General features: G+C 34.2%; 5 protein-coding genes across 9 annotated transcripts in view; 2 read left to right on the forward strand and 3 right to left on the reverse strand.

Annotated features, from left to right (window-relative positions):
• Positions 1-315: 315 nt before the first annotated feature.
• Positions 316-3,968, forward strand: LOC132708304 (GDP-fucose protein O-fucosyltransferase 2). Its single transcript, XM_060680561.1, has 6 exons — positions 316-468; positions 522-784; positions 843-1,080; positions 1,152-1,344; positions 3,439-3,616; positions 3,672-3,968. The coding sequence occupies exons 1-6, from the start codon at positions 368-370 to the stop codon at positions 3,953-3,955; spliced, it is 1,257 nt and encodes a 418-aa protein (XP_060536544.1). The 5' UTR covers positions 316-367; the 3' UTR covers positions 3,956-3,968.
• LOC132708303 (probable methyltransferase-like protein 25) lies at positions 1,365-2,787 on the reverse strand. Its single transcript, XM_060680560.1, has one exon. It carries the CDS (start codon positions 2,785-2,787, stop codon positions 1,420-1,422), a length of 1,368 nt encoding a protein of 455 aa, XP_060536543.1. The 3' UTR covers positions 1,365-1,419.
• Positions 2,789-3,377, reverse strand: LOC132708305 (protein LTO1 homolog). Its single transcript, XM_060680562.1, has 2 exons — positions 3,239-3,377; positions 2,789-3,189 (listed from the first exon to the last, which is right to left on the reverse strand). Exons 1-2 carry the CDS (start codon positions 3,255-3,257, stop codon positions 2,789-2,791), a joined length of 420 nt encoding a protein of 139 aa, XP_060536545.1. The 5' UTR covers positions 3,258-3,377.
• LOC132708302 (vacuolar protein sorting-associated protein 35) lies at positions 3,962-10,647 on the reverse strand. Its single transcript, XM_060680559.1, has 9 exons — positions 10,524-10,647; positions 10,267-10,468; positions 9,997-10,212; positions 9,596-9,927; positions 9,336-9,543; positions 9,093-9,283; positions 8,628-9,035; positions 4,715-5,398; positions 3,962-4,659 (listed from the first exon to the last, which is right to left on the reverse strand). Exons 1-9 carry the CDS (start codon positions 10,524-10,526, stop codon positions 4,504-4,506), a joined length of 2,400 nt encoding a protein of 799 aa, XP_060536542.1. The 5' UTR covers positions 10,527-10,647; the 3' UTR covers positions 3,962-4,503.
• Positions 10,640-25,803, forward strand: part of LOC132708301 (ATPase family AAA domain-containing protein 2-like) — a 51,885-nt gene continuing 36,721 nt past the window's right edge. Inside the window, exons 1-6 of one of the 5 annotated variants that reach the window (XM_060680553.1) lie at positions 10,640-10,724; positions 12,099-12,182; positions 12,468-12,669; positions 15,840-15,969; positions 21,181-21,448; positions 23,794-24,085. In XM_060680553.1, the coding sequence (XP_060536536.1) occupies positions 10,698-10,724; positions 12,099-12,182; positions 12,468-12,669; positions 15,840-15,969; positions 21,181-21,448; positions 23,794-24,085 (1,003 nt within the window). In that variant the 5' untranslated portion in view covers positions 10,640-10,697. Of the gene's footprint in view, positions 10,725-10,931; positions 11,110-11,203; positions 11,789-12,095; positions 12,183-12,467; positions 12,670-15,839; positions 15,970-21,180; positions 21,449-23,793; positions 24,086-25,803 lie in introns of those variants that run through there. The other 4 variants (XM_060680554.1, XM_060680555.1, XM_060680556.1 and 1 more) reach the window with 4 other exon arrangements.

Below are 25,803 nucleotides of genomic sequence, written 5' to 3' on the forward strand. Positions count from 1 at the left end.
TTTATGAAAGTGTGTTGTTTATTATTCCATGTCGAATAGATAGTAGAAGCATAGACTAAAAAGGTCCATGGAAGAAACTAGGCAGTTAAGTATAGTGCAAACATTTCGAATCTAGAAGTTGATTTGTTTTCATACTTTCCGAACTTGCCCGAGTCATTAAACAAACACAAAACAAAATAGTACCCGGACTTTTCCCAATGCAGTATATTGATAATTTTTTTAAGTTATAGGTATTCACGTACCGTGCATCGAAACCGACCATATTATGAACAGTAAATACATCATAGATAAAAGAAAATAGTAAACAGTAAACGTTATAGTAAACACAAACCTAACCTCATTTTGCGAGTTTGTTGTCCACAATTCAATGAGAATTATTACCTTTATTATTTTTGGCCTTTTTTCTTTTAACGGAATTTACGGAGAGAATGTGTGTTATAAAGATAAGTGTCATGTATCGTCAACCAGGTATTTCGTACCACTAGTATCAACATGAAAGATCGTCCGTTTGTTTTCTGTAGATATTTACTTTACGACGTCAATCCGCCCGAAGGGTTTAACCTGAGACGAGATGTTTATATGAGGATCGCAATACTTGCGCATCAATTGCAAAAAAGCACAAGATTGGGATTAAATAGCATTAAAGTGGTACTGCCCCCGTGGTCCCATTTAATTCATTGGAGTTACAGCGAAATTCCGGAATATGTGCCGTGGTCGACATTTTTTGACTTGCACAGCCTACAGCTATTCGCGCCGGTTATTGAGATGCACGATTTTTTTAGCAGTAAAGCGAAATTTAATTAAAAGAGTCGCCGGTATGAAACTTTAAAGTATCCTTTCAGTTCTACAACAAAACAAGTACACCAAAGCAATCATAGACAATGTGTATATACTTCAGCACTTTGATGATATGTTTGAAACAGGAAAGTTTGTTGATAAATTGGAAATTCAAAAATGCCAAAATCCACCCAAAGTGCGATACTTTTACTACAACAACATGACCTCGACTAACGTGAAATGTCTCTCATTCCATGGACCGGCTTCTCAACTAATTCAACTTTTGCAAAATACCTCTTCAAAGTAAGTCACTAATTGTGTTGTTTTTTTTTTTAATATTTTATCCAAATGGGAATTGTTAATTTTTATGTCAGAACTATTCTAGTGGACCACGCAGAAGTAATGCTTCATGATCGATTTGGAGATAAAACATATTGGATGGCCAGACGTAGTATGAGGTTTAACAAAGAATTAAGAAAAATTGCTCTTAAATTCAGAGAAAATTACTTAAATTCAACGGACAGAGGGGATAACACATTTCTAGAGGCGGATTGGAGAAATGACAAGGTGAGCTACAATTTGCCATGTTAACACTTGTAGTACACTTTTATTTTCTATTTAAAAATGAAAAACACAAAAAAATTATAAGGCATTAGGTTTTAGAGCTATGATTCCGTAACATCTAGGAGACACAACTGGATCGAAAAGTTGGACAATGTAAGAACTAGTATAACCGTTTTCTTGCAAAAATAACAATCTATCAAGTAAGATAAGACTCTCAATAGCCGGGCCTAACATGGACTTCATTAAGTAGAACAGGTTCAATTCATTAACCCTACTTTCATATTCTCTAAACAGAAGGTCGATTTCTTCATCGGACATTGTTAAATCGAAGTTTATTCTTTTGGAAGCTGCTTTAGCATACTCTAGAAATGTGACACACTCTTTACGAAAACGTCCAACCTGCCTATTTTCGTAGGGCACAAATGTAGAGCTTTTTTCCAGCACTATTTCAAACAAAGCTCTCTGAAATATTGTTTTGCTCGGTAGTTCCCTTTTATGCAAAATCCTCTCGATGGACTGACACCCGATCATTCGAGCGGCCCTGCCAAGTTTGTACTGTTTAGTTTTTAAAAATCCGCTCATAGGAAATTTTACATTGTTTGCATCGCCATCAGTGAGCTCTGTTAAAAAGTGGTAACAGCACCCCACGTTGCAGAGTAACTGGACATCTTGAGTTTTGTGAAATATTTCAAGACACGCGGGGCCTAAATTGCCGCATGTGTGCAGTCCCACTATGCCCATACCATTGGGTGATTCCAAAAACACATTGACGACCAATCTGTTAAAGTCGGTATTCTCGTCTACGAATTGGGTGATCTGCTTATAATGATCAATGTAAGTTTCCCTTCTCTTTTCATTATTAACTACCCTGTTCCAAACTTTGGCTAACTTCCTAGCCCTCTGAACTGATCCCTCCGTATTTACTTTAGATGCGTCAATGCCAAGAACTGGTATTTGGTAATTTAAAGCGAGCATTGAACTTAAATAACCTTTTCCATCACCAATATCTATAACGTGGGATATGCGAGACACTTCTTTTAATGCGGCAATGATGCAACTCAAAATCTCAACTTCGTGGGATTTTTTTGAGTTCATAAAGATGTCCAACTTTAAACTAGACAGTTCAGAACTTCCCATTTCCATTAGACTTTTCTGGAATTGCTTCAAACTGAGACAAATGGGGATATTTTTCAAACTCATCCTTTCATTTGTGTCGATAAAATCTTTAATATTTGGTTTGTTTTTTAGTTCTTGTGCAAAAATTGACTCGATTATTTCTAAACAGCCAAACTCCTGTATTTCACTTGCCACATCAGCGGGCATAAAAATGTTAAATGTGTCCTTTGTAAAGTACTCAACCATATGGGCATTAGCTAAAGGCAGATATGTATCTAAATGATGTATTACACTTTCAATTTGTTTAATTACAGCTTTTATCTGGGTCATTTTAAAAAGTGAAACTGTCCTTTTTCAACTCGGAAGTTAGTTTCAACTGAACACAAAGTTTTTTGTACAAGGAATGAATTTTTTCCATGGTTTCTATAATATCGACGTCTTCAACATTGGTTTGCGGAAAATTCGCAACGAGTTGTTTTAAGTTTTCCAAGTTTTTTTGTATTTTCTCCGAGAACTCATTTGACTTTGCCAAATAATATCCGGCAAATGAATTATAATACCCCAATTGATAACCTAGTTCGCAGCCGCGGTGGTAACCCAGATGATAACCTTCCGTGCTGTTTTCCGCAGAACCTAATTTGTAACCCTCCTGGTAGCCCTGTTCCACAATTTTTTCCTCAGCAAATAGGATATCTTCGAAAACGTCGTTTATGTCCACTTCATGTTCGACGCCTGAAATAAAACTCATAAAAGATTTAGTCACTTTTGTTTCCATTATTACCTGAAATTTGTTCTTGCATAATGTTTTTACTTCATCGAATAATAATTATTTCTTATCCTAACGAATATACAATGAACACAAGTTAGGTTAAGTTGTAATTCTTCTTTCAATTTTTGTGGTGCCCAATTCTCTCGGACCCATTGGGAATGGTATAATGTTATTTAAAAAGTTCACTGTTACTAATGGTTGGTCTCTTTTAGCCCAAAAGAGATGCTACAGGTGGGCCTTATATCGGCGTCCATTTAAGAAGACGAGATTTTGCTAGAAGCCGACCCGAAGAAGTGCCATCTATCGAGAACGTTGCGGATCAAATATCCGCGTTATTACAAAAATTACAACTTGAGAAAGTGTTCATTGCCACAGACGCCACAAAATTAGGTGAAAACTTTTATTTACATAATAAAATGGTAATGGATAAATGGCAAAATTTTAGAGTATGATGGGCTGAGGTCGAAATTGGAGCAAAAATATGAAGTTTATAGGTATGAACCTACGGACGTAATTAAGGAAAAATTCAATGAGGGCGGGGTCGCCATAATAGATCAGATTATTTGTTCGTACTCGCGATACTTTCTTGGGACTAAAGACAGTACCTTTTCGTACCGCATTCAGGAGGAAAGGGAAATCCTGGGCTTCCCCACCGACCGAACTTTTAACGTTCTGTGCAAAAATATGCACGAATGTTCCGAACCTTCTGTGTGGAAAATCGTGTATTAAAACAAGTAATCGCTAATGTATTTATTTATAACAAGAGGAATATAATACAATAACTGTTGTAAACAAAAGTACACTACTTTTTTGTACAAAAATATAAAGTTATGTCTTCATTCAGTAGTCCTACGAGCCAGAGTTCCAATTAAATCCTATTCAAATAAAACCCGTTAAAGGTAAATGAGCAACTCTACAACAAGATGTTCTGTGGTAAAATATTTCGATTCAATAGAACGAGGTAATTTTTAAAAAAGCCAGTGAAGCTAACACCAAATTTTACTGAAGTATAACTTTTTAAAAACAAAAATGGAGAAAAATTACTGTAAAACGCAGGTTTTTTAGAAACATACTTTTTATCAATCAAATTTGAGAACGAGAAAATACTTTATTACTTATCACTTACACCTCTTTTTGGGCACTTCCACCTGAAATAACTTTTTCTCTTCAAATTGCTACTCATTACCTAGCCTGTGGTTTTACAATGGGCCAACTTTAAAGATTTGCATTGCACTATAGAAAAAGCTACACATAAAGGGCCAGATACATGTTAAATTTTAAATCTCTATCCCTTTATAGAAAATGGCATCGCTGTCAGGAGATTCTAGCCGCGTCTTAATGTGGTCCAAGGTATTGTTAAAATGTTTGGTTATTTGTTCCGTTTCGTCAGAGTTCTCCAGATTTGGCAGCTCTTCTTTGATTTTCTTAATTACCTAAAACGATTAACATAAGCGACGTCACCCACGACACCGACTTTCCCGAGCCCACCTGGTTCAATATCTCTACGGTCACCTGGTTATTCCCCTTCTCGAAGAAATAAATGTAATGGTTCAATAGTTCGACAAACAACTGAACCTGAACGCTAACGTCCATACACTGTTTGGCGATCCTCAGACCTTTCTTCAAACATTCCACCACCTTTTTACCGTCGTGTGTCTCCTCCTTGTTTGTCGCCAAACTTTTCCCGCTCCAAAACAGGTGACTACAAGTAGCCACGCCCCTACACTGATCGGGTTTCTTTAGGAGCTTGCTGGCCGCCAGTGCGCATTGGGTCCTCAACGGATCCGAATTCTCTTCCGAAAAACAGCTGATCTGTTCGAGGGTACCGACGATCAGAGTGATGGCCGCGAGCTGAGCCTTCGAATCGGATATCTCGTCCTCGTACAGCGAGAATGCCTGCGACATGAACTCGTAGGCGATTGTCTCGTGGTTGTCGAACCCGATTTGATCGATCGCCAGGCTTCCCTGCAGGAACAGGCGCAGCGGGAGCTCCGCCAGCTCCGCTTTCACTAGCGCGGTAATCGTTTGGTGACAGAACTGAAATAGTTTCGTGCACTTTTTGTCCCACTTTTCTTCCTTCGTATCGCGATATTTGTAAGCCAGCTGATACGCTTGGAACACTATCGGCGGGAGAGTATATCTGATCCGGACGGGGCCACCGTTTCCTAAAATCTGAAGGGGATAGGGATTCATTTGTCTACGAATCCTACAAAAACTCGGGCTTTTTATTAAACTAACCATAGTTAACGTCAATCGATATGGCGTGTGGTGAGGATGAGTTTTTGTTGTTTTTTTTGTTACACATACAGTATATTCTTATTACTCTTAGTAATCCCAATACAAAAACTCCAAAAACCTTAATTGCCTAATATCTTAAGCGTATAGTAATATTAAATAGAACTCGGGCTTGTTATTAAACTAACCATAGTTAACATGAATCGACATGGCAGCAGGTGAGGTTGAGGTTAAGTTTTTGTGATTAAATTTAATATACACATACAGTTTATTCTCCAAAAACCTTAATTGTCTTATATCTTAGGCGTATAGTAATATTAAATAGAACACAGGCAGAGAAAAAGAGAAACATTATAATCTCTGCTATCTGTTCCAAAAGAAACTTGCCGCAGATTCTGCGTTCTTTCATTTTCCTACTTTATTTCACACAGATGCCGAGTACCATAAAAAAAAAATCAAATAAAACCCAAATCTGTTAAAAAAGAACATTATATTATAGCGAATACATCCAGCCACAGAATCAAAGGCTAAAATAGATACAACTCCGACAGGTCTCGCTGGCAGAGGAGAAGCTGTCGATAAATGCTCAATTCTCATTGGTTAGTTATCCAAGTATCACTGGCCAGGCTTTGTTTTCTAAAGGAGCAATATTTTTCTTCGCAAAGCATTATCTACGGCCCCAGAAATTTAATTTTGAAGATTCACGGTGGCCAGTATACAGATTGTTGTGCAATTCATATGTCTTGATTTAGTGAGTGATCCTCGAGCACATGTAGTACAGTGACAAAATACTCCTCCACGGAAATTTTTGACAAAAATTGCATATGAAATAGTTGTGATGCCATTTTCGGCGGAAAAAAAATAGAGCGAGGTTTATCACGGTACTGCGTTGCCAAATTTACGGAGTCTTTGGCCAAACATTAAAAAAAGGAACTCAGAAGTCTCATTACTTTATCCATTAGTACTACTTATTTTTAATGTGATATTGATATTATATAAGATATAGATTCTACATGATGGAGTAATGATATTATAGGAATTACTCAATACCCGCTTTGAGTAGAAAAATTTCATATAAAGTAGTTGTGGTACCACTTCAGCCGAAAAAAATGATAGATCCAAGTTTTAAAAGGGAATTCTGAGGTCTTATTACTTAATCCACCAGTACAATTAATTTTTGATCTGACCTTGCTAAAATAAAATACAGATTCTATATCTGAGTGAGGTCTAGATTAACTGGGTAATTATATTATATGAATTATTGTACGACCAAAAATATAGTGCATTTATTGCTTTAACGTTTTAAGTATTTTACAGTGTCTTAACCATAGACTTTCGCAGGACCAAGGTAAAACCCATCCCAACAGATGCTTATTCTTTATTAAATTTTTATTTGAAACATAAATGGGCCGTTTTAAGTTTAATTAATCATTGATGCTGCCGGGTATTTTCGAATAAGTATGTCAATATCAGCTGATATGAATCGTTCTTAAGAGTTTAATCTAAATTACAATAGGTTCATATATATTACGGAGGTGTTTGAATGTCATCCTTCCAGTATGTATTTAAGTACCTGATTCTCTAGTTTTGACCCTGCGAGGCTGTTTTCACTGGATAGTTCAAAGGGTAAGGGTAAGTACCTATACTCTATTTATCCTACAGGTAAGTTTGAAAATAATCGTTTTGTCTTCTGTGCCTGGCGATTAATAACACTCATAACATAAATTATATTCGCATAGACCAAAGGTACGTCATAAGAATACAGATAAATATTAGAATCTTACAATTGAACATTTTTTGAAGGTTCCTGTTTTTTACCATTTTAAAATGTGGAGACAGTGGAATGAAGAAGTGATGGTAGTCGAACCTAATGACAATTTAGAAGAAGAACTACCTCAGCAAGTGAAAAAACGGATGCTAAGCAAATTGTCTTCAATGTTTATAATTTGATAAGAAATTCAGAAGGGTAAGTAGGAGCAGCAATAAAAACAAGTGACACAGAACGTAATAAATTCTTACTTTGTACTAATTTTTTATGTAAATGTTTCAAAAATTGCTCGGCGAAAAAGATTGAAAACAAACTTATGTCTCGCTTGTTAGTATAGGTAGATAAATTCCCAGGACGGTCCTGGAATGGTTAGTGGTAAGGGTCTGCTCGGCAGTAGGCGAAGATAATGACAGGGTCGATTGAAAAGCACTATATTTCTGGTCAAACTATACCAGTATCCTGTATATGTGCCTGGTTTTCGAAAACCAGTGATTTTAAACCTTTTTTTTATAAATGCAGTAATAGTCTTCTACTTCCTTTAGGTAAAAAAAGTATCTACCCTAGTCAAATTTACGAGAGTTTCTCCAAATACATAATAAAAATGAAGTCATATGTCCTATCGTACACTTACACTAGTGTTACTGATTTTTAACATTATCTTATAATTATGTTATGTGAATTACCCAATGTACTGTACATGTATAGGATTTTTTTTTGAAACTATAGTGATTTTAAGTTTGACACTATTAATTGGATAACAATAATTATGTTACATGAATCACCCAATATACTGTACATGTGTAGGATTTTTTTTTGAAACTAGTGATTTTAAGTTTGACACTATTACTTGGATAACAATAATTATGTTATGTGAATTACCCAATATACTGTACATGTGTAGGATTTTTTTGGAAACTATAGTGATTTTAAGTTTGATACTATTAATTGGATAACAATAATTATGTTATATGCATCACCCAATATACTGTACATGTGTAAGATTTTTTTTGAAACTATAGTGACTTTAAGTTTGACACTATTAATTGGATAACAATAATTATGTTACGTGAATTACCCAATATACTGTACATGTGTAGGATTTTTTTGGAAACTATAGTGACTTTAAGTTTGACACTATTAATTGGATAACAATAATTATTTTATGTGAATTACCCAATATACTGTACATGTGTAGGATTTTTTTTAAAACTATAGCGATTTTAAGTTTGACACTATTAATTGCATAGCAAGAAGCCAATTTCTCCAATATTAAAAAAAAAAAAAGTGGACCACTCAAAACACTGATCAGAATCACCTGCTGAAGTTCGATCAAGTACAAAAAAAACCTCTACAATAAAGAGGCATCTGGAAGATGTAACTGGAAGAAAGAAATCTTACCTTTCTTGCGGTGTTAAGGATACGGTACTGCTCGTCCAAAACGTCAGACTTTAACTGGTGTATGAACCGGGCCAACAAACTCTGCTCCTCCGCCAATTCCTCCATGTCCACCTCGCCGGCATTGTCGCTTTTGTCGAAAACCAACGTGCCCAGTAACGTCAGAGCCTGTTCCGTTTCTTCCGGACTGGGCACGACGGTTTCGTTTTCGAGAGCGTTGCTCAAAATGTAGATACTGAGCGATTTGCGACCGTGGTAATCGAGATGCTGCATCAGGCCGGCATAATGCTTGAGCTTGAGTATTTGAATCAGATTGTTATAAGTGTCGAGCGGGATTTTCAGCAGCTTTTGCAGCTCCTTCGCCACCGACGAATGATACTCCAGGTGTTCGATGCCTAGCCTTTGGAACATCTGCAATTTAAACAACATTCCATAACTTCAAAGACATTTCGAAGATTTCTTATGTACCTCGACACTGGACAACATAACCTTATCGATATAATCAATCCTGTCCGGATAACATTTCAGGGCCAGGTTTATGAGGGCCACTTGTAGGGCGACCATATCCTCGGGCGGCAAATATTGCCTGTTTGCAATTATCGAAGACACCTGGTCTGAGAATACTTCGAAAAGCTGCACCTCCTGCAGCACGTTTGCGCCTTAAAGCAAATCAAGCCAGTTGAATGGGACAGCCACAGTTCACAACCGTACCGTCACCGAAGGCATCCGCACGTTGACTGAACGTGGCAAGTCTTTCCATTAAACTAATCACTATATTCTTTACATTGACCCCTTGTTCAAGTTCCGCGCACGATTTTAAAAACGGGCTCAGCGTTTGGATGTGAAATTCGTCAGGAAACACTTGAATAATACACTCCATCAGGTATTCCTGGGCAATAGCATCGCGACAACTGACAACCTAAAATATCACTTGTGATTACACGAAAAATTCGACGGCTTTTCCCCAATACTTGTTCCAAAATACCAGGCAGAACTGATTTCTGATATTTTTCTAGAGTCACACACTCAAGCTGGCTTAACCTCACCAAATTGGTGCCCACGAGTATTCTCAACTCCTCCCTTTCCCTCTCTCTGTGTTGTCTCTCTCTAGAGTGCCCTTGGTGCTGCATCCTCACCCATAACTTGTTCATTTCAGCAAAATTCATCAGCACAAAATCTATAGAATCTTTTACTGTCCCCTCCGGGCAATCTGCTTCAACATCGGGTGTGTCTGGCAAAACATTTCTAGTACATTGTAATAGGTAGTTCCTTAGGAACAAGCCTCGCAAGGGATGTTGAACTCCTGATAGGCGCACAAAGTACATTAACAAAATATGAATTAAAAACAAAGGGCAAAAAGGTTATTAGTTACCTCTGCACATCTCTACCAGATCTTTCAGCAAATCTCTCCTTGAAGAACTGTTTGTTTTTATATAAACAAGTCCAACTGTTATTAGTAAATATAGCCTGGGCACAATATTGCCCGCATATTGAACCAATTCATATAAATCTTTCACTTTAGGCCCTTTTTGAAATTCATCCAGCAAATATAACTCCAGGTGACGCAGCTCGTCTGTTATAGCCATATCTAAGATATAAACACACTAAGCATGTAGTTCATCAAAAAACCTTACAACTTAACAAAGTTCATAGTAACTTTTGGGAGACAACAAAGACGTGCGAAGTTCTCCTAGCATTACATTGGCATTTTTCAGGGCATCCATTAATTTATTTTTGTCCAAAGTCCGTTTCATATTGAAGGCCTCCGCTTTTACTACCCCTAAAGCCTCATGCAAATATTTTTCCTGTTCTTCCACAGGAGATATTTGAGGGGGTGTGGTGGGCTAAATAAGAAATTAATAAGTTCCTTATAAACTCAGCTACTCATAAAACGTTTACCATTATATCCTTTATTTTCTTACTAGCGATTTGGAATAATTAAAAGAATTACTACTTATTGATAGACACCTGTCACATAACTCAAACAATCACGGATCAGCAAAAGTAAAGAGGTCTGTGAATGTAACACGTTGATGAAGGGAGGTTTACGCGGTCCACCTATTATTCTATCAGATGATAATCCCCGCGATGGAAAATGAGGTATACAATTTTCCCTTCAATATAAGTCAAAATCATAATTATTGTACTTAAGTTTTTCTTCAATCAATGTACGTTAAAATAAGGAAACAAAATTAGCCATTCCATAGTCACAGATTTAAATTCCGGAACACTGCCGGCAACCATCGGCATACGTGTCATCCTTGTTTTACCAACGCGAAAAACAGAAACAGACAGCATTTCAAAAAGTATTGGCCCAGTTTTATGACTTTGGAATAAGCCTTTGTCGTTTCGTCGGCCTTTTTACCATTATTTTTCATGTTTTCGATGAAAGAGTAGTGTTGCTCATTAAATTAATTCAGAGAGTTCATTAAAAGATGCCTGGCAGTTTACTTCGTGGTGTCTAATTTGAATATTTTTACGGCTGGTAAGTTCGGAATGCTATTAATATACGAGAATTTGGTTGTTGCATGACAATTCCAAGTGGTATATTTTTGTGTAATTATTGTTTTCGTACTTAAATACGTTGGCTTTTATTTTCGTATCGATGGCCAGGATTTTTCTCTTGATTTTACATATTTGTGCCTGGCATTATATCGCTTATAGCCGAAATAAGCTATTTAAATACCTTTGTAAACACTGGGTATCATGGCGTGCGTGCTCCCACTGTTTAACGGCATTTTAAGAACATAATTTGCCTCGTTTATGTGTCCGAGTGCAATATTTTTCCTTTATATTCTGTTAAACCTGTTTTGTTTATTTGATATTTAACAATTTACGGACGGTCATTGGTAATGCCATCTTTTCACTCGCTTTTTTCACTTCAACTGAAAAAATGCAATACTTATAACATTAATTTATAGGAAAACTATACTTAGTTTAGATGCAATAAGTTTTAAGGAAGTTATGGTGCATGATGTGTAATATTAGAATATCCCTTAAAAGTTAACTAGAATTTGAATTGGACATTTTAAAGTGATGTGTTTTGTAGGAATATACATGTGACAAAAATTATTGCTGGTTTGTAATTCTAATATGATTATTTTAAAATGATAAAATTTGTTAACAATTTTTTTCAATAATCACTGTATCTGAAGATTTACAAGGTAAGTGTTCAGAAATAGGATCAATTTTGTTTGTAAAAGACTTGTATCTTGCATGTAGAAAGTATCGTAATGTCAGAGTTCGTGGTTCATAAAAAATTTGGGAGTTATAAGAATATCTAATTAGGTATGTCCTCTATAATTGCGTTTTGGTTTAGTTTTAAAAAATACTGTTATTGCTAAGGAATAAGGTGCGCTGACTGATATATGGATACTTACAGAACATACATAACGATTTGATAAACTTCTTTGAATAAATCTATATCCGCTTTGTGTTTGTCAGTGTCTGTAAATTACTATTTAATGTCAGTAGCTTTCCTCTTTGGGAAACATGGTTCACACACGTCGGATGGAGTCAAATGGCTCTCGGCCAGTTGGGCACCATCATCGAACCAGGGTATGTTTGCAATTTTGTATTCTGGCACGTGGATAACTTGGTGTGTAGCAGGGTTTCCTAGTAAACACAATAGATGTGTCATAGAGCTAAATCATCAATTGGGAGATGAGTCTTTCGATATAAAACTTAAGAAGAAAGTTCATTTATAGTCGAACATGATTTAAGCTCTGCGAGACATACGGCCTCATTCATTAACAGTCATTTATGTCGGTGATGGTTGGTGTAGTTTAGAATAAGAGGTGTTTCGGCATTTTTTTACTTTTTCCTCCTTCCTCCGAATACCAGGGGCGAACAAAGATTGAACTAGCGCAAGACTCAGGTTCGTCCAGTGCAAAGGATAGTGACAGCGAAGGATCCAACACCGAGGACGACTCGTCTTTCAATACTACGCCCGAAAAGGAGTCGCAACAGTTAAAGAAAAAAGACCCCGAGAAAGCAATTGAAAAAGTCATATCGATAAGGAGCGACTTTCAGAGAAAGTTCACTGGTTAGTAGCCTAGAAACCAAAAGTAAGAATTAAAACTAAAGTTTACTATACACTATTCATATAAACTACAAACGGACATAAACAGGACGTTGTCTTTCCACTCTCCGATGCTAGCATTACTAAATAAAGTACCAGTCAGATAAATCAAGTATTTTTATAGAAAAGCTATGTATAGATATATAATTTATCCACAACATAATGTCATTTTTCCATTGAATTCCTTGAAAAATGGTATGTTTCTAATTTTCAAGAAACTTGTATGTCTGTGTACTTCCTGTTTATTTCATGTTATAATATGCAAAAGACTGATTTTTAATATTTTTTAATGCAACACCCTGTATATTAGACGCTTAATAAAATCCCCTTAAAATTCTGCACATTTCTTGTATAATTAGTCCTATGTCTATAGTTCAAAAATAAAATAATATTCTAGAATTCTAGAATAGTTAGCATGTAGCCAATTACGAGTTACATATTTAGCAAAACTTTTTTTTTTTTATTATGAAGTGACTTATTGTGAAAGGGAAAAACAATGAATTTTGCAAACATAACCAAAACTAAGTCTAGTTAATCCCTGAATGCAGATTCCAGATAACAAAAACCTTTAATTGATTGTATAATTTTTTTTAACAAATGTCCAGCCTGGTCAGAAAGAATAGAGCATTGGAAACAGATGAAGATAATGACTTTACCAAAAGTTGAAGAAAATCCCAATATTTCCAGAAGAGAAATGGCGGGAAACACGAAAGTAGAGTTTATTCATAAAAAAAAATGGTGCTCCCCCTTATTTGTCAAAGACTATATAAATCAAAGGTTGAATGAATGGGTCAGAAAAAATGAAAGGATATAGTACTGACCTGACGCCAATGGATGGACTTTTATGGGAACTCTAAAAGATTTGGTGAAAGTAAATACCATCGAAAACAGAGAGCATCTAAAAATCGTAGTTAGAACAGAAGTGCAAATTCTAAATGACGAATATTTCCAAATTATCACTGCCATATTGTAGAAAATGAGGGGGCAGTTAAACTACCTACATTACAAGTTTTGGAATATTTTTTAATCTTGCTTAAAGTTTACAAATATTTCGCACTCTTGAATTTGGGTATAGGATACAGATATCAGGATATAATATACGAAATGTTCTCTTCTTTCACGCCAGTCTGAATGTTTGATGAAATTTTTCATGAAGTTTTTTTTTTATATATATATATTTTTGAATTACACATAATTCCCTTTAGATTTAAATCTGTAAGTTTTACTGTCAGTTTAAACAAACATTTTGTTTTTTTTTTACGCCGACCCACTTCACAGCTATAAATTATAAATTCTCGAATGGTATTCTATTTTTGAATGTTGCTTTTATGTATAGGACATATTATTCAAGAAACGTGCATGATTTTTGGGAGATTTTATTAACCATGTAATATACAGGGTGTAATAAACAGCCTTTATTATAACAAAAAAAAAACAATATACGATATTAATATTTTTTAACGACAAGTAAACAGATAGCTCAAAAGCGGCGCAGTCTAGCTTTAAAAAGTTACTACTCTGAACCGCTAAAGAACTGTTTATATAATTAATAAATTGCGCACTATTTACTGAAATAAAAAACGGATGAACAACAAATAAAATATGAAAAATACTTGCAAAATCGGAAGAACAACAAAACTGTTACACACTATAGAAAATGCAATTGAAGTTAAATAATGCTAATGACATAATTAGCAACATATTAGGAAAACTGTATTTGTACCTTTTTTTGAATGAATATAAATTTAAGTTACCGAATTCCTGTGACAAAGAATTATAAACAAGAATTGCTTTGAATGTGAAAGATCTACGATAAAAGGCACTCTGATGATGTGGCATCGTTAGTCTATACCTGTATCTTTGATTTACAGAATGGATAGTACTCTTAGGAATAAGCCGCTCTGTCTGAATACGTTGAAATGAAAAGCTCTTCTTTGTTAAATTTTAAGCCAGTTAAGTTGACGATATGCAGCAGATATATGGTCATATTTTCGAAGACCCATAATAAAACGAACACAAGCATTCTCCAACCTTTAAATACGGCACTTACACTCGTTATCAATAAAAAAAAAAACCATACACTACATCACAGTAGTTAAAATGTGAGACAGTCTAAAATTTTGAATATGCCTGTTACTATATAAGAGGTTTAGCGAGAAATATGCCTTTTGAGATATTTTTTAAATATTCACGAGATCACGATCCCCAAATTTTTTTACTGAATCGACTACGGAAAGTTTAATATTATCTAACATTATATTGATTTTTTGTTTAAGTAGCTTAACTTTATTTTTATTTCCAAATATCATTAAATGTAATTTTGATGGGTTTAGCTTTAAATTTTGGGCACCGGAAAGTTCACTAATCCTGTTAAGTTCTTGATTTATAAATACCTCTGCGTCCATGTTACTATTAAAATCAAAACACCAATATAATTGAGTATCGTCGGCATATGGCTGAACTTTGCAAAAATTTAAAGATTTTAAAATGTCAGAAGTGTAAATAAAAAAAAAAAAATGCCCCAAAATGGAACCTTGCTTTTCGATCGATTTGAAAAATACGATTTAATCAACTCGCATGAATTAGAGGAAAAACCATCGAAATTCAGCTTGGAAATCAATAGGTCATGGTTCACCGTATCGAATGCCTTCGAAAAATCCAAAAGTATTAAGGCACTAATTAGTTTTTTGTCAGTGGCTCGGACAATATCATCAATGACACTTATAAGGCCATTCGCAGTACTTGACTTTTGTTTAAAACCGCACTGACTCTCCGGTACTATTCTATTATCCCTTATATAGGTATACATTCGATTATAAAGAACTTTCGTATATTTTTGATAGCGCCGGTAATATACTTATTATTTTTACGTCATTCCAAGTGACATTTTCAGGCTTTTTGGAAAATAGTTTACTTCTATGGAAGAATTAATATTGCGAGTGACCGATTTCATCAACCCCACTGGCATTTGTTTTAATTTCATGCAACTGCAACAGCCTAAAAACATATCTTGCAAATAGCTTACTGTTTTTGAAACAACATTCATATATGAGTCTTATTTCCCATAAAGTTTAAATATATATTTTTTAATAAGTATATGGACGTAAAAGCAAATAAAGCAATTCAATTAACAGATCGCTCTTTGACGACCAACCGGGAGCGAATATTGACGAAACGTAGGGGTCTGGCGGTCTATTCGCGGAAAATAAAAGAAGAAATGGACTTGGAAAACGGGAACTATTCCGAAGAGGAGTTTTATCCGAGGTATGTAGTCGATCCGCGAAAAACGTCCACCTTTCTGGTAGTTCCTCTATGTGTACCTGAACCAGAAAAAAAAACAGCCAAAATTTGCTTGTTTTATCATTGCTGTTTGATCGAATTATGTTCAAGCGACGACGAGATGGTTTTTTTTAAAACTTTATTTTCAAAACACAATTTGAAAATTACAGTACCTGCAGCAACAGCTTAACTTAAAGTTTTTATACGCTCGCTTCAAAATGCTGGCTGCGTTCATTTTATCTTGATAACTTTTCAATTGGCTGTAACTTTTTTGTTTTTAGAGATATCAACGTAAACAAAAACACAAAATGTAGGTAGGGTCAGAAGCCAAGTTTTTTTCCAAGTGACTCATAAAACAAAAAATATAATAATAATATTTATTGCTAAAAAATCATATTAAGTAAAAAATATTTTTATAGTAAAGGACCTATATTGATACACTATTGAATGCACCACAAAAGCTTGTTTGATACTCAGTGGTCTATATGCATCTTGTTCCTTTATTTCAATAAGTTTAAGAATACACTTCTGAAGCCCATCTAACGGGTCAAACGAAAAACTGTAGAGACCTCCCCAGCCTATGACTGCATACACAGCGACACTATGGACCATACTAAATTTGTAATAACTGCTTTCTTGTTAGTACTTCCTTGAGTCTATAAAAAAACATATACTAAGTATTTGTTTTTTTTTATTGTCTTAGCCACGTGAACATCCATTTTTTATTATAGTCGTAAGTTATTCCTAGATATTTACTACTGCTGGCTCTTTTCAGACTCACCATTAATCTTAATTTCAATATTCTGTGGAACAGAGTCTCTATAGTTTCCAAAAGAGACAAAAACAGACTTGTCTGTGTTGAGTACCAGCTTATTTTGATAGAGCCAGAAGTATTTAATATCCAGAGTCGATGACATGACTGTTGAAAGTCCGGGCCATGATTTTGCTTTCATTAGTATCATCAGCATATGCTATTAAGGTATCTTGCAAAACCAACAAATCATTTATATTTAAGATGAACAATATTGGTCCAAGTATTCAGCCCTGAGGCACTCCAACATTTGTTTTAAATTGCTGACTTTTAGTAGCATTTACCCTTACAACTTGGCGTCTAACTTGCTATCAAGGACAAACTTACATCCCTTATTCCCATATTCTGCAATTTGGACACTAGTATAACTTGATCAACTGTATCAAAAGCTTTTGTGTATTCTAAAAAAGTCACAACTGTTGGTAGGCTAAGACTTAAGTTTTCATATATAAATTTGCTAAGTAAAGCTATAACATCATCTGTGCCTTTCTTCTTGAGGAAACCAAATTGCCTTAAACTTAATATGTTGTGCTTATTAAGGAAGTTGAAGCAAGATTTGAAATTAATGCAATCGAGCGATAGTTGTTCACCAAATTTCTCTGATCTGACAAGTATCTTGCGCCATAACATTATTTATTATGTGAGTCAATACTGGGGTTATGAACGGAGCAGCTAACTTAATTATGTAGACATGAATGTCATCAAACCTTCCAGCCTTGTTTTTACGTCCATAGTCTGATAAATTTCTGTCTCATTTGTTGGTGCTAGAAAAATTATTTGATGGTGTCTTATTGGAGGAGTCACACTTTCATTCAGTGTAGATATCACTGTGCTTAAAAACTCTTTAAAATAGTTTGCCTTTTCAAGATCATTGCCATTCAGTTTTTTTATTTACTAATATTTCATTTATTTGCCTGTTTTTCATGCTATGATCTAATTTACTATTTATATATTGCCACATTTTTTTGGAGTCAGCATTTGTTAAGTCCGAAAAAACACTTATGTCCCTGCTTAGGGCTACTAAAAATAGGCATGAAGATAGATAGCTATGTGTTTAATAGAATATTTTATTCCGATCACAATGATGTAACACTTTGTATTTTAGTCCACTGGTTTTTGACAAATCGGCAAAAATGACTGACTGCAGCAACAATAATTATTTACAAATTAAAGTAGAACAAAAACATTAAAAATGACAAGAGACTAAAGTAAAAAAATTCTAGATACTGTTGTATCTGAACACCATGTTCCTGAACATAATATTTACGATACACTCTAATTGTATGATTGTTTCGTAACTGATTGATTGCCTCAAAAATCCGTTGCCGAAGTTTCACGACGTTATTACAAGGAGTTTTGTGTACGTGAACTTTAATGTGTTCCCAAAAGAAAAAATCCAAAAAGTAAAGTCGGGGCTGTTGGCTGGCCATTCCATAGTTCCGTCATTCCCTATCCAACCCCTGTTAAGAAAATTTTCGTTTTGCTGCCATATAATCAGCGCTTCTAAATTTTGTTCTATTTGGTCCTCTTAAGAGTTGCAAATAATCTCCATTTAACTGTTGATCTATAAATATCGGACCCGAAATATACCCATCTATGACAGCACACCATACATTAATTGATTGGTACCCTTGGGTTTTTATTTCGTGTATTTGTCTAGGATCCATAAAATGTTTTTCAAAAAATTATTATTTCCATTATGTCTATTTAAAAAATCCAAACAAAACTGCATCCTCCTTTAACATTATATTTATATTCTGTGAAACGTGAGTGGATTGATCCCCGATAAATACCTATCTTTTCATATACTCTGGTAATAGAGGAAACTGCTTCATAGAATCCTAATATGTTGGTCTTATTTTCTTCATTTAAAACATTATGATTCCCGCATACCTTTTTAGCATTTAATACGTTACCGTTTTCTGCAAATTTCTTCGCCGGCCTTGAAAATATTTGTTTTTAAGGAGCTCAGCGCTCTGGATAAAGTCTAATTATCTGACGCGGTGACGAGTGTACTAAAATATAAAGTGTGTTACATTATCGTAATCGGAATAAGATATTCTACATTTTGTTTTTTGTTTTGTTTACTTTAATATCTCTAAAAACAAAAAAGGTACGTAAAGTACAGAAAAAAATTTAGTATCAATCGCAGCGAAGAAGTATTATGACGCTTCTGCTCAGCGTATTTTTTGTGGTTTGTCAGCTGTTTTATATGTGACAAAATTGTAATATATATTTCGTTCATAAATTATCGAATGTGGGAGGTAAAATGGCAATTTCTTCAGAAAATTATTATCTAGTAACTGATGAAAAAGGTGAAACCATTATTGAAAGTGAAACGTTTATTGCAGAATATCACAGGTAGACAAATTTTGATAGTTCTTGTTAAAGTGAATAGAACCTCCCACATTTTTAGATGAAAACTACATGCATGTACTCCGCAAATATTTGCTGAACTTGCTATTAAAAGAATAAAATAAGAGATCGATTCAACTGAAGATGAAATAACAAATATATCGTGTCCTGGGCTCAGCCCTGGTAAGTGGAGTAAAATTAGATAGTGTATGTTATTTTGCAAAAAAAATTCAGATGCTTTATTTTCTTGGATACACAAGAGTACTTTTGGATGAACATAAGAATTTCGAAATCGAAAATAGAAAATTGTTTAGTATAAAATTTCAAAAGAAATGAGAAAATTGGGGGATATAATATGGAAGGTGAACCCCTTAATATTATACAAAAATATTATTGATAATGATGAAATTGCTCTACTTATCGAAAGAAAAAAATGCGAAAAAGACATTGGGGAGGGAAAGCTGGAGGAATTGCAAAAAATCCGTGCATATTTACAAGAGAATAACCAGATTCAAAGAGAAAAACTAGAAATTCTAAGGAAACAGCTAAATCAATAATGAACAAAGTAGGTAAAATAAAGAATACCTAATTTATTATATATTGAGAAAAATATTTGAATTTTTTTTGTCATGTAGATATTTTTCTTAATTGTAGGTGGTGTAAAGTTGGAAAAATAGGCTATTTGCAATAATTGTACTTGGGTTGTTTACTTCTGTAAATAAATAAAATACATTCTTAAAATAATTCTGGTTCTAATGTGAAATATTTAAACTTTGCCAATAATTACTAACTCATAATACATTGCATATGTCCTTGAATTTGATGTAAATTATTTTCTCTCCATTAAAATCCTCATTTTATATAGAAAAAGATCATGCTTTTTGGCACACAACTGTTATTTACCAAATATTTCTTCCAAAATTCAACCGGTAAAGCTTCTCATATCAGGCCACACTATTACCTCATGTCAACTGCCAGAAATAAAGTCTACTTCAAAGAAAATGACATTGCAGTACTTTTACCTAAATTGAAGGGGTCTCCTGCAGCTCTAAAACTTTCCCGTTGCCCCAGCATCCATGATGTGAACCAAACCTTTTTTCAAATGCTATCCTAACAATTTTGTCACCTTTAATGAGGTGTAATTTAGTCTGAAAGGCAGGCCAAAAAATAAAACCTATTTATTACCTCAAATGTATGGCTAGTCATTCTAAAATGACTACGGAAGTCAAGGTATACTGAGGGGTGGTTATCTCATGAAAATGCTCATTCCTAATTGGTGTTGACCTTTCCAGTGGAACCAAGTTGTCATCTGCAGCTATCTGGAGAAACACAAAGTCTCCTTTGTAAAGGGTAGATCAACAGATGTCCTCATATATTTATATAAATAGATAGATAGGTTAGAGATACAGTTTTCTATACTACTAGGTCTACGAGGGTCAAATCCATGTCTTCTTCCAATAGTTCATCATTTAAGATTTCATCCATTTTTAAGTAAATTTGTCCAGAAACCGAAAAACTTTTGTAAGGTTACATTTAGTACCCCATTACCCAAAATTTAAACAAAGATAATTGAATATTTTTTATAAAACTTCAGTTTTCAGTTCAGTTTATTCAAAATATTTCTTCGTTAGGATTGATGGTAATTTTTATTTCTGTACTTTACTAACTGGAGTGGAGTGGATGTGATAGTTATATGTACCGTTATCTTGATAACATTTTAATTGAACTCAAAAATAGTTCTTAATAACTTTTTTGAAGGTTAAATTTTATCAAAGATGATTGAATACTTTTTATAAAAAATTTTCAGGAGGAATTAAAAAAAAAATTAAAGATGTTGGAAGCCATAGAATAATATGCCGTTCAGCCAATCCCCATCTGTTGAGAAATAACAAAGCCATCCTGTTTTGTGATTATTGGCAATAGTTGTGTACGGCTAACAAGTCCAACGTTCAATTTTTTTTTTTTTTTCGATAGCACTAACGCAGAAATGGTACGTAGTAGCACTGAAGAATGAAAACTTTCTGTTGTAGAGGGCACAGAGCGCGACATCTGGTAAAGAAGAACCGAATGTTGCGACGCACAGCCCTCTCTCTGCGGCCTATCAGCCAGAAATGCTACGTCGATCACTCCCCGATTCGTCTAGATGACACGGACAGCGACAGCATGCTGCGTAAGGGCACTAAGAAGTCGAAGAATCTCTCTTGGTTGACGGACAACCAAATGCACAAGGTCGGCTATCCAAATTTGCACGCCGGTTATTCGGAAGAGGATAGTAGAGACGCTGGCGAAAACATCGAGGTTAGTTTTTCTCTTTTTCCTTGGGATATTTCGTCGATCTAGCCTGGCCAAAATGGATTATGCGAATGGCTTGATTAAAAACGTGTGAAAAATCTACAAGGACGTCAAATATTTAGTAAGTTGGTGTGATGTTTAAAGGAAAGCAAAAATATGTGATCTGATTCAATTTATTATGAGCCATTATTTAGTACAAAAAAAACTATTCTTACAACCATTTCTGAAGAAATTTAATTTATTGATTTTCTCAATCCGATGTACGAGTTTTCGCTTTAAAAATGCAGAAAATTATCATTATTATTTTTTACTCAATACTAAAAAACACGCTAATTGTTGGATGTTTATTCTACATGCGCTGACTTGTTTAGACTTGCAATGACAAAGTTTTGTTTCGCAGATAAAACTAGTGATGGCAATACAACTCCAAAATATTTTTTTTCCTTTAGTAGTGATAATAATAAAATTTCTAAATGGATGTGATAAAAAAATCATAGAACTAGGTGGTGCATTAACGCACCACCGGGACAAAATGAATGAATGATTGAATGAACACTGGGGTATACTTCACGTGAGGAAAAGAACAGAAGCGTCTATCCCTCAACTTGCAGGACAATTTCAACAACTTATCTAGTTTCTATGTTCTACCTCTTTTCAAAAACATTGTTATTAATTTATTAACAGACAATTTTGTTAGACAGTATTAACAGTAGGTACTTTTTTATAAATAAGAATCGTTTATTTTGTTATATTGTTGTTAGGCTGTTATGTTATATCATTAGTCAATCTTCTAGTTTGTTGGTAGTTCTAGTTGGTAACTAAAAAGTGGATATTTTGCTTTAGATAGATATTTTATTGTTCACTAAAAAAAGTTCTTGAGTGGCGAGCTAAGTAACCAAAATATTATTTATTCATAGACGGTCAGTGGCACGCCACTGATTTCCTTAAAATAAATAAGAGAGAATCGTACATCGGATTGAAAAAAGTCAAGAAATTAAATTTCCTTAGAAATGATTGAAGATTGTAAGAATAATTTTTATTTTAACAAAAAATAGTGGCGGACGGTCAATGTCTGCCAAAATAGATAGGTGAAATTCGGTACTGGCTTATTTTTAACAAAATGTGGTACACTAAATAATGCATAAGATATGTTTGCGAAATTTCATTCAAATATCTATTACTAGAGGTATTACAGAGTTAAAAAGTATAGGACATACGTTCGTATGAAGTTTTCTTTCTTTCTTTCGCCCCCATTAAATTCCGTACGTCCGCCACTAGTGTATTTAAAAAAAAAAAATGGTATACACTTGTTACGTAGTACATTGCGGTATACAGATATTAAAAAAATATATGTTATTTTTGAAAATTTTACCAAGTTTTCTTTTTAAAACGGACCCAAAGATCGCGCTCTTAATTATTGACATTCGATTAGAAAGCATCTTGTAGAGAATTAATAAAAATTTACAATTAGTGGAGTGTGTTGAATTAAACTGGTTCTTAAAGCTTGCATTAAAGACGGAGCCGTGGCTCTTTATATGTTTGGTTATTTATTTATTTATGTGCTATTAGGGATAAAAACAGTTTAATTCCACTATTGTGTCCTCTTACTCACGCCAATGATATGTTTAAGAAAATAATGTCATCGGCATTCATTTATGAGCGGATTTGATATTTAATTTTTTTTTAGTCCATCGCACGGTTTTCACTTAAAAATAAAAACTAATTTGATTGCATACTGTCATATTGACGATATTGTTATGACCATGCAGAGATGAGGTTTTTGTTTTTTTAAGCGCAAACCGTATCATCGGATTTAAAAAAAATCGAGAAATTAAATTTCTTTAGAAATGATTGGAGATTGTAAAAATCATTTTTATTTTAAGCGAAATTAGTGGCGTGCCATCAATGTCTGCCAAAATGGACAGGTGAAATTCCGTGCGCCCGCCACCGGTGCATTAAAACAAAATTTTAGTTCTGCCTCTTGGTAGTACGTGTGTGCCAAATAGAAAGAATATTTTATTTTTGACCCAAAAGTTTGCTGTATAAATCGAAATAGCTTTCGGGACGAACCCTGAAGCATAAAAAATACTTAAAATTGTTTAGAGCCTGTTGAAAAATATCTTAAATAATATTTAACCCTGTCAAGTATGTATTTCAAACAATTATGGACACGATTAATGCTTACTTGCTTCAACAGTATCCATATTTACCCTTTGAACGAAATGAACAGCCAAGCGTATTTTGTTTTTGTTTTTTTTTTTTTGATAAAATGCGAAACACACTTTTGGCCAGCTAGATGAACGAAATACCCGTATTTGCGACGGTGCTATATTTGACATTCGGCTCGCTAGTTGTCACAACGGGTCACGCGGCACTCTACCAGGAGGCGTGTCGTTAAACCGTCGTATTACTACGACGAGGATTATGACGAAAGGCCGGAGATCAGGAAGAGAAACCGGGCGCAGAGGGTGTTTAGATCGAGACGGGAGACGGTGAACGTCGAAAACAACAAGGAGAACAAGGAAGAACACTTCAGTATGAGAACCAGGAGCTCGAGGAATGAGGAAATCGCCAAAGAAACGGTGAAAGAGGAACCGGATAAGGAAGACGGCGAGCAAACGAAAGAGGATAAGGAAAATGAAGGTAGAGTTTGACGAACGTTTGAAAATTTTCAATTTTTTCAAAAATCTTCGAACGGTTCAACAAAACTGTAGCTGTGGAATGATAATGATGTTGATAATAATAATAAATAATAATAAATAAGAGCCTTCAACTATCATATCTAAATACAATCAAAAATAGGAAATTTTAATATAATTTCAAAGATGACAAATAAAGATATGTTTATGTTTGACATACATATTAGTAAATAGCGTTGATGGTTTAATTATTGTCCGAGTCATTTAGGTTTAGGACATATATTTACCAAATTAGATTTTATATGTATTTTGATCGGCTTTGAAAAAAATATCAAAAACATGGACGCCTCATTTAAAATAAATGAATATTGCAAGTTGAAATTTTGAAAAAATGTCCTTTAATTTAAGGTACCCTCTATAATTCCTAATCATCGCAGATCGTTAGAAGGAAGTCTCCAAAAAATTTGTTTAAAATTTGATTAAGTATTCATTACTATCACGGCCGTATTTACTAAGAATATAATTTGGCATAAAAAAATATATAATCTCAATTTCTGTCTAAACTACACAAAATTCGAATAAGTAGATTCTATAAAAGTTACCTTTATTTTTGGGAAGGATTCTAAAAATATTAAAATGTATAGGGTGTTCCGTTTAAATTTTTAAAACTAATGTCGGGCAGCACTTATCGGACACCCTGTATATGTAAAAAATAAATAATTTTAAAATCAAATTTAATTAATTAATTTAAAAATTAAATTTAATTATTTATTTATTTTTTCCTTATATACTATTTTAATTTCCAATTACAGAAGACTTTCATTTATTGCTTGTTTTTTTCGAAAAATCGATGAAATCGGGGCGTTTGGACGTTTCTATGAAACACGATAAGTGCCCGAAATTTGAAGCTATCGACTTCAACGGAACTTATTGAAATGGGGGGGGGGGGAAGTATTTAAAAAAAATAAAAACCGCGTTTGCGGTGGTCCACGAAAAAAATAATTTCTCGAAAATGGTTTACGCGACAGAAAAAATTATTAAACCAGAAAACGCAGAAGATTCGGCTTCATAAAATTTTATTCCTCAAAAATTTAAAAAAATGTACCGGGTGTTCAAGATATTAAGTGCTATATTCAAAAATTAACAGGTGTCTTATATTTGCAGCTATCGACTTCAGATTTGGCAGAAGGGTAGAAATCCCGCATTTTACATGTTACAAAATTCCTGAGAAATATGGCCAATTGGTTTAAACAGTGCTATAGGCCATATTGATAGCTACAACTTTTGTATTTGCTGTTCGAGATATTTGAAAAAAACTATTACATTTTTTCCAAAACCGTTTGCTTGTATTTGAAAAATTCATATACCAGGAGAAATGGGAGATCCAGGGCTATTGCCACTATTTGAATTATAAGCAGGGTATGTCGTTTATGGGCAAAAAAACTAAAAAATGCTAAAAATTTCCGTTGTGTGTGTGGCGATAAATGCAAAACCGTTAAAAACGGGAGAATTTCATTTGAACGGTATCGTAAACTGCGTCGAGAGAGATTCAGGTTTCATCTATCATACAAATAAAAATATGATTGGAAATCGCTATTATTTGCAAAAATTTTAATATTTACCAAACTTTGCCGTACCTTTGAAGTTCGACGAAACGACATGTACACAATATAATATATAATATATAATATCGATTTTTCGAAATCTTGTTAAGGATCGTAC

Source organism: Cylas formicarius, unplaced genomic scaffold (genome assembly GCF_029955315.1).
Source record: "Cylas formicarius isolate icCylForm1 unplaced genomic scaffold, icCylForm1.1 PGA_scaffold_10__41_contigs__length_53128322, whole genome shotgun sequence".
In the NCBI taxonomy this organism is placed as follows: domain Eukaryota; kingdom Metazoa; phylum Arthropoda; class Insecta; order Coleoptera; family Brentidae; genus Cylas; species Cylas formicarius.

Bases quoted from the DNA above. Each gene is read 5' to 3' on its own strand.
- LOC132708303 (XM_060680560.1), bottom strand. From the start codon at position 2,787: ATGACCCAGATAAAAGCTGTAATTAAACAAATTGAAAGTGTAATACAT.
- LOC132708304 (XM_060680561.1), top strand. From the start codon at position 368: ATGAGAATTATTACCTTTATTATTTTTGGCCTTTTTTCTTTTAACGGA. The intron at 1,345-3,438 runs GTGAGCTACAAT...GGTCTCTTTTAG, and splicing joins CGGATTGGAGAAATGACAAG to CCCAAAAGAGATGCTACAGG. The intron at 3,617-3,671 runs GTGAAAACTTTT...GCAAAATTTTAG, and splicing joins CACAGACGCCACAAAATTAG to AGTATGATGGGCTGAGGTCG.
- LOC132708302 (XM_060680559.1), bottom strand. The intron at 10,213-10,266 runs GTTAAGTTGTAA...TTTATATCTTAG, and splicing joins CAAAAGTTACTATGAACTTT to ATATGGCTATAACAGACGAG. The intron at 4,660-4,714 runs GTGGGCTCGGGA...TAATCGTTTTAG, and splicing joins CCGTAGAGATATTGAACCAG to GTAATTAAGAAAATCAAAGA.